The 8304-nt window shown below is 36.6% G+C and overlaps 1 protein-coding gene across 1 annotated transcript; it reads right to left on the minus strand.

The window, feature by feature from the left end:
* Positions 1–5958: 5958 nt before the first annotated feature.
* Positions 5959–8081, minus strand: LOC116159238 (arp2/3 complex-activating protein rickA-like). Its single transcript, XM_031472181.1, has 4 exons — positions 6944–8081; positions 6753–6845; positions 6514–6693; positions 5959–6448 (listed from the first exon to the last, which is right to left on the minus strand). The coding sequence occupies exons 1-4, from the start codon at positions 7207–7209 to the stop codon at positions 6079–6081; spliced, it is 909 nt and encodes a 302-aa protein (XP_031328041.1). The 5' UTR covers positions 7210–8081; the 3' UTR covers positions 5959–6078.
* Between the last annotated feature and the right edge of the window lie 223 nt (positions 8082–8304).

Genomic DNA, 8304 nt, shown 5'->3' on the forward strand with positions numbered 1-8304 from the left:
ATTTCAAACATCAAAGTTTCAGATAATAGAATCGAAATTTTTATCCCAGAACCAATTAAAACTTCGAGAGTCAATAAATTCCAACCTGTATTAACCTTACCTTTTTTCAAAAATAAAAATATTTGTCCAGCCTCCTCGCTTTTAAAATACATTCAAAGGACTCAAAGTATAAAGGATAATTTAGATAGTCTTTTTATATCGTTTAAAAAACCCCACAAAGTGATCGGAACGCAAACCTTAGCCCGCTGGATAAAGTGTATACTAAAGAATAGTGGCGTTAATAATACTTCTATTTTCAAAGCACACAGTACTCGCCATGCCAGCACATCGACGGCTTTTAAATCAGGATTAAACATCCAAACAATATACAATACGGCTGGTTGGACCGAAAATCCACAAGTCTTTGCAAAGTTTTACAATATTCCGATATTAGATCTAGACAATTTTGCCAAAGCGGTCCTTGTCTAACTTCGAATTTTATTACTTTTTTTTCGGTGCTTATGGTTTAGAATGCCAGTTTATTTTTTATTTCGTTTTTATATATTTATTAATACAAAGTTAAGTTGATATATGTTATATAACATACATATTGGCAATATGTAACAGTTATTATTCCGTTATATTTGTTAACACAGAGTTTAAGTTTATATACGTTTGTAATGATAGTGATGCCAGTTTAGACGATTAGTTTTTATTATGTATGCACAGCAGATTTTCAAATTCATTCAAAAATATTAGTAGGTAGGTTTAAGACAGTTCTCGTTTATGTTTTTATTGTTCTCAAATGATTATATGATGATAAATTAAGTTAAATAATTTTGACCAGGATTTTAGAGTAAATACTCCTATGTGCGTCGCCCGAAATTGTTGAAGGGTCTTCCAAGTTCATTTGGATAACGCTAAAAAATCAAGAGCAATTATTTTTCCTAATTATTATAAAACGATAAACATATTCTAATATAGGTCTTAATTTACAACTTGATCATATGTGGATCGAGTTCTTCTGTAGGAACTCTGAATTCGACGTTAGAAATTCCTTCTCCAATATAAGGCGCTGACTGTGTTGCTAAAAAAGCAGGGTATTTTTTTCTAACTTAAAAAATTCGAAAAACACTATAACATCTGAAGAAAAAGGTGCCTACCAACAACATGTCGACGTCAAAAATCAAATGAGATTGGAGAGAACAAAAGATCGAGAAGATAAGGTCCCTACAATTTGTTTCGATTTACAAAATGTTATCTTATCACTTGTTCTCGTTCTGAAGTAGGAAATTTCTTTTACTCCCAAAAATTAAATATTTACAACCTCACAGCACATTTTTTAACAACTGGGCAAATATATTGTGCTATTTGGACTGAACCAAAACAAGGGAGGGGTGGGAATATCCTAAAGCACTTTCAGGAAAATGTTAGATCAAGTAATAGATGATAATAACAGATTTGAATACAGGGAGCGACTCATGTGTTTACCAAAATCGAAACTCCTTTATTTCATTTGCTATTATTGATGCAATGAGAACTCATCCCGAGTTAAACAGTATTACAATGAAATACTCTGTACCTAGCCATGGAGCTACTCAAGAAGTTGACAATGCACACAGCAATATTGAGAGATATATGAATAAAACAGAATTTTATTCGCCCTTGAGTTTTATAAAAAAATTAAAATCTGTTAACACCAGGCTACCTTATTGCATTTTGCAAATGAAAGACGACGATTTTAAAGATTTTGAAACTTGTGCAAAAAAACTTTCATTTAGCACAATTCCGTTTTCTTAAGTAGCCTCCTTAAAGTTTTCAAAAAGCCTATCAGAAATTCAATATAACTAAATCATGCTCATGACTTTATCAGAGTAAGCTTAAAACCCGAAAGAAATACTGCACGAAAAAGTCGAGGACAACAAAAAACATTGGAAGAGGGAAAATCTCTAATATTGACATTGACGGCGAAGGTTTTATCTTAAAAAAATAGCCTTTCACAAGATAAAATCAAGGCTATTAAGAAAATGATGACAGGTTGTATGCCAGACGTGGACAAAAAATATTTCCAAGCATTAATTAACGGTCTTAAGTAATTAGTTGTGTTTGTTTCTTACATTTAAAATTATTAAATTAGATGTTTTGCTTAGTATAAACATTGAATATCCAGAGGAGTTGGATATTCAATGGTATAAATAAAGATTTAAAGGGCACTTAGAACTTACTTTTTTTACTTTGGAATGATAAAACCGAAGTTTATCTGCCAGATAGAACTTTGTTTAATAAACTCAAATACGTGAGGTTAAATAACAAAGGTGTATCTGCTTGTGATAACTTTAAAATGAAATTGATTGCCTTGTTTCAGATTATTTGAAACTTTTTTAATTTAGGATTTTTTTTATTTATTATAGGTAAAGTTACTTTTTAATCTTAAGCTAAAATAGTAAAACCAAGCCGCATAAAATGTCTCAAAATGACCTCTGAACTTTGGGACAGTTTTTATGAGAGGTGTACGAATGGAACTATTTACAAAATACCAATTTTACGGCACGATTTCACCGTGAAGTGGAGCAAAAATCCTATACAAGGGTTGGTTGCAAGAAAAGTATTTTCCTATAAAATTGTGTCCGTCTTTAATGCAAAGTTGCATATTTGGTTGTATAAAATTTGATAATATTTTATCGGATTACTTACCTACATACGTTGGGCGAGCACGAAAAAAATATACTGGAAGGAGCACTAAAATTCTTTGACGGTGTTGAAGACAAACATGAACTATTGGATATTCTAGAAAGCATAAATTGTAGGTCTGTGGTAAGGAAAGATACTATTAAAACAGTATTAAGTGATATTGCACACAAGGAGGTTGTGCAGGAACCTAATTTATAATAGATTACCGACAGTCTATGTTACATAATGTGATAACTCAGGATGAATTTCAGAATGTATATAAAAATTGCAAACCTACTTTTAAAGCTATTCTAGATTTACTCAATGCTCCAGAGAAATTGGATTTCGAGTGCAAAACTACCCTCGATTTCTTAAAAAAATATATATTAGGGAAGCCACTTCCGAAAAACTGCAAATTCTTGCGGTTCTGCACCGGAGCAGATTTGCTGACTGGAAATAAAATAAATATTCAATTTAACAACACAACCGGATTATCACGAACCCCTATAAGAGACCTCAAGGTAGGTGGCGCTAAAGTCGAGAAATGGTACGAAAACATAACCTCACTTTATTTTAATGCAAAATGCCATATAATTGTTCTGTGTACAAGTTTAATTTGACCAAAAAAAAAACAAAGTATAAATTTCATGCGTTTCCGAGAGACCCTATACTAAAGAAGAATTGGGTAATTGCGATAAAGTCGGGTAAAGAACCATCAAGGCATGCAAGAGTGTGTGAAAAACATTTTCATCAGGAAGACTATATCACAACCAGTATAAAAAATTGATGTTCACGACACAAGGAACTGACCTCCTCTAAAAGTGTATCCTTTTCAGAGCATATGCCCTCAATTCGGGATCTGTCAACGGATTAAAATTAGTAATGCACACGATGTAAGGAAGGGTACATCCTATTACAATTACCTTCTGCCTTGTACTCACCTTACAGTATCAATCCGATCTTTTTTCAACCATAACTCGATGAGCAGTATCAAATGTTGCTTAAGCGTTCGAAGAGTGAAGCATTTCCCAGTAACAATTTCGACGTTACGTCTTAGTAAATCCCGGCCTTCATCATTAGGAAGAATGAAGGGATTTTTCGTCACAAACTCTCGAAGTAAAACTAAGTCATCATTGTAGGTGAATCTTAGTCTACCCTTTTTGGGAGTTTCACTATTCGTCAACTCACTCATTTAGAAGAATTGGGTAATTGAAAAAAAGAAATCAACAATAATCCACAAATAAATAAAAGCAAAAATTTTATAGGTTAATGATGGTAATCATCAGCTGATGCTTTAGCGAAAATAAGGTTACCTTAAATCCTTACCGTATTTGGTCGTAAGGTTCCCATCCAATAACTCCTGTGATGCTATAGTAGTGACGGCAGTATTTCGGTCATTATTTTTGAAGACATGCGCAAAACGAAAACAGATGTTTTTTTTTCTTAACATAAACATAACCTTTGCGGTTTACTTCAGTAGTAATATATGGCAGATTCTAAATCTCACTAGATGAAAATCCCTAGAAAAGTCACTAGAATTGAGTGGTTCTGAACTGTGGTAGCGAGGTTTGCGCCTGTGCTAACGTCAAGGGGTCGAGGTTTGCGCTCGAGATAAAATATCAGAGGTTTGCGTCCGAGCTAAAGTAAGTCGGTTTTGTGCCTGAGGGTTCTTGTCGATGGTAGTGTACGGCCGATTCTAAATCTCACTAGATGAAAATCCCCTAGAACAGTCACTAGAATTGAGTGGTTCTGAACTGCGCTAGCGAAGGTTACGCCAGAGCTAACGTCAAGGTTCTTGTCTGAAAACGAATATATGACTGATTCTAAATCACACTAACGTTAAGAGGTTTGCGTCTGGGCTAAAGTAATTTGATCATGTTGGAGGTTTGCGCTCAGAGATAAAGTATCAGAGGTTTGCATGCAGGCTAAAGTAAGGTTTGCGCTCGAGATGAAGTGGTTTGTTTATGAACTGAAGGTGGTATATAAAGGATAGGAATGAGTGCTGTAATATTCATCTTGGTATAGAAAGGGCATCCGTTACGATGACAAAAACAGCACCAACTACAACAACAAGAACAACATTTGTAAATATGAGCCGAAACCGCAAGAGAATTGAGGATTTGCTTAAGAAAATAAAGAGATTAAAATGGGACCTGGAGGTATTCGAGGTACAACGAAAATTGAGTAAAGTGCGCTTGCACACAGGAAGTTGAAAGAGCCAACGTCTATCAAAATTTTTTTTGTACTACACATGTATATTTAAGGGCTGGCGCTCGTATCAATAATTATTGTATGTACTTCAGCAGCAGTAAAGAAATAAAACACGCATGAATATTTGTTGTATAATTATTTAACGACGGGTGAAATTTCCTACGTACCTACGCAATTGAAGCGCGAAGGAGAAATGGGTTTAATCATAATGAATTACATTGACCTGTGCACGTAAAAATAAACATTTTATCTCGGAAACCGCGAAAGAATTATTCTCAATCTTCATTTCAATTTACATTGTCAATATTAGGTAGTAGGTACCTTATTTTTTACTAATGGGTCACATTTTTAAACCTTAATAGAACTAATTTTTAATAGCAGAATATAAGTAATTTTAGGTAAATGAACAAAAAGCAGCACATTTATTCAAAAAAGGTGGGAGAACAAATTTTGGATCAATATTTCGGATGGAAATAAAAAAAAACTGCTCCGATGTTGCAGTAAATCGAGCGGGATTTACTCGAAGCGTTTACGATACAGCGGAAGCGAGCAGCGTTCAAAGGCGATATCGGTACCTTGTAGGTGAATGAATGAATACAACTCATATGTGTCCGCGGAGTTCGTCTGAAACACCATCACCTTTATTAGGATGAAGGCTCCCCGCGCGCGCTATCCGCGCGGCTGCTGCACCACCGCGACCGCGCGGTCCCCGCGGCTGTCTATCATCCGTACTTAAGCTTGATCGTAGGAGCGCGCCTCGCGCGCTTCCTTTATGCGATCGCCGTAATTTTGTGTACATTACGTACAATTGGTAAAAAGCGAGATCGTGGAAGTACGCTACTTGTAGCGAGCTTCTTTATATGCGATCACATTTGAAACTGATTAGAACCTACGAATTTTTTTAATCCGTGGACCGCGAAATTTTTGAACGTAATACGCGGTCTTGCTTCAAGTGCGCTTATGCAACTATACATGCGGTCTCCTGCATTTTGGGCTGCATAGCCTAACAGATTACGCTATAAGTATTTTTTCTATCTAAATGTTTTCACACAGACATCTTTTTTCTTGCCCATGATTCATGACTACACCACCACCACCAAGTAAAAAAAGAAGAGTTTATGTGTATTTGCTATTTATTACTTAAATCTAGATATATACAAAAAAAACCTATTTACTATTTATTACCTACTTCAATCTATATATACAAAACAGAAACACCTATTTTCTGCATTTAAGAAATTTCAAAAACTCCCCTATGTACACCTCATCCTTTTCCAGACGCTTTTCGTCCGCCTTTGCCGCCTCTAGCTGCCGCTCCAACTCAGCCGTCTTCACTCGCGCCTCCAGCAGCTTGGCCCGGTACACCGGCTCCATTTGCTTTAAGCTGCTGTAGGTGGTTAGGGCTAGCTCCCTGGGGGTCTTTGGTTGAAGCGACCCCCCCTCTTGTTGTGACGACTGAAGTGGTTGTGGCGGTGATGGTCTTTCGGGGCGGTACCCCTCCTCCAGGTCGACCATATGCATCATATCCCCCAAATTTTTCCCCCTTTTTTTGATTCCGCTCGTCGAAGAGGCGTGGTCATGGCTGTGACTGTAATCAATAAAAAATAATTTGTTACGATTGAGTTCGATTAGTATTTTATGACATAAACTTACGATCGTTTTTTTCCCGCTTCACGGCCGGATTCTGCCGGTGTAGGAGGAGCAGGAGCCGGTGTTGCTGCTGGTAGGGGTGGTGGTGGCGGCGGTGGAAGATGTAGCTGTAGTGGTGGTAGCTGTGGTGGCGGTATAGGCGACCGCATGGCCTCGGCGCTCAAGGTGGGCGTCGGTACTATGCTGAAATTAGAGAATTTTATCGTTAGCGCCTAGAAAATAAAAAATCCATTTTTACTTACCGAGCTGGCTCGAAAAGAAAATCTGCCGCCGGATCCCCTTCCAACTGAGCCAGAAGCATATCCAGCTCGAAATTTTCGCCCATATTCCCGGTTCTGTAAAAAAAAAAATCAATCAAATTTTTAACATAACGAGAAAGAAGGAAAAAATAACTTAAAAAAAATATATAAATAAATAAATATTGTATACTTACGCAAATGTCGAATTATCTGAGTGTATTGTTATTACACTCAGATTATCGTCCAAGAGTGGTAATCCCTGGGGCGGCGGAACCGGATCCATCTGGGTTAACACCCCAGATGGCTTTGGCGGCGGTTTTTCGGTGGTGGTGCACGTCTTCGTCGACGACGTAGTCGGTGCTTTTATTAGCATCGACTGTAGAATTTGCACTTTGGGAACTTTAGGGGCTTTGGGCGCGCGGTTTAACTTTTTCGTTAGTTTTTTAGTTAGTGATGCCATTATAATAGCTCGATGCTAACTAGTAATTAGTGGGGAAAATTTTCAGTATATATTGTAAAATTGTTGTAATGGTTTGCGGAAAACTAAGGAGAGATTGCGTTAATGAGTGAGAAAGTTAGATCGTATGATTCTGGGATAAACCAGGTGCAGCGGCATGAACTCTTGCGCATATTTGACCCTGAACACCTGGTCTATATAAGGTGAGGGTGACGATACCAACATTACTTGCATCTTCAAATCCCCCCGCGGCTAGTATAGCACGTCGTGCGAGCGCAATACACCATCAACAGTGTCGATTGTACGTACGCGAGGTGTCTATGACAAGGATATCAGTACTCACATATCTTTTTTCCGAGAAAACAATAGTTCTTTAGATAGACAATTCCTGTAAGTAGTGATAATGGAGTCTACATCCGTTGCAATTCTTAGTAGTGAAATAGTTAAGCTGACCCGAAAAGCTGTTGCATTATTAAAAAATAAACCGGAAATGTTGAGACATATTTCGATATTAAGGACAAATATTTCATTGATACAAAATGCAATCAATAATAGAATTCATTTAGACAATCGCCTAGAGAACACCAGTAGGTACTTTAGAAAGTAATCTAGGAATTTTGAAATTTTATCTGGTTAGGTTACTTCAACAATTAAAAAAGGTTTCCGGAAAAAAGGGGGTTGTGGAATAAGTGATACCGCTACTAACAGTCCTTCTAGTAACAACGGTCCCAAATCTCGTGCCCTAATCTGGCAAACTTTAAATTCTTGCTTTCAGAGTCGACTACTTACCGGTATTATTGTAAATACGATATACAAGGATCCTTTAATATTTTTGGATAGGGCGTTTAATAACATTGCACGAAAGGTTAGGGAAATGTTAAATCAATCCATACTAAAAGTAAACGTGGTTCTTGCATGCGATTTCATACATCCTCAAAGTCTTAATGTAATGTAAAAATGTGATACGATTTACGATACAGGGAAAAACATTAAACTATTTCAAAGGCATGTACCTTACAGCATAGCTTTTTATTATATTTTTATTATTTATGTTGTTGAGAACTTGGCCCTTAAGGACACTGTATTTAAGGTTCAATA

This window comes from Photinus pyralis, unplaced genomic scaffold, assembly GCF_008802855.1.
Source record: "Photinus pyralis isolate 1611_PpyrPB1 unplaced genomic scaffold, Ppyr1.3 Ppyr1.4_LG1, whole genome shotgun sequence".
Lineage (NCBI taxonomy): Eukaryota > Metazoa > Arthropoda > Insecta > Coleoptera > Lampyridae > Photinus > Photinus pyralis.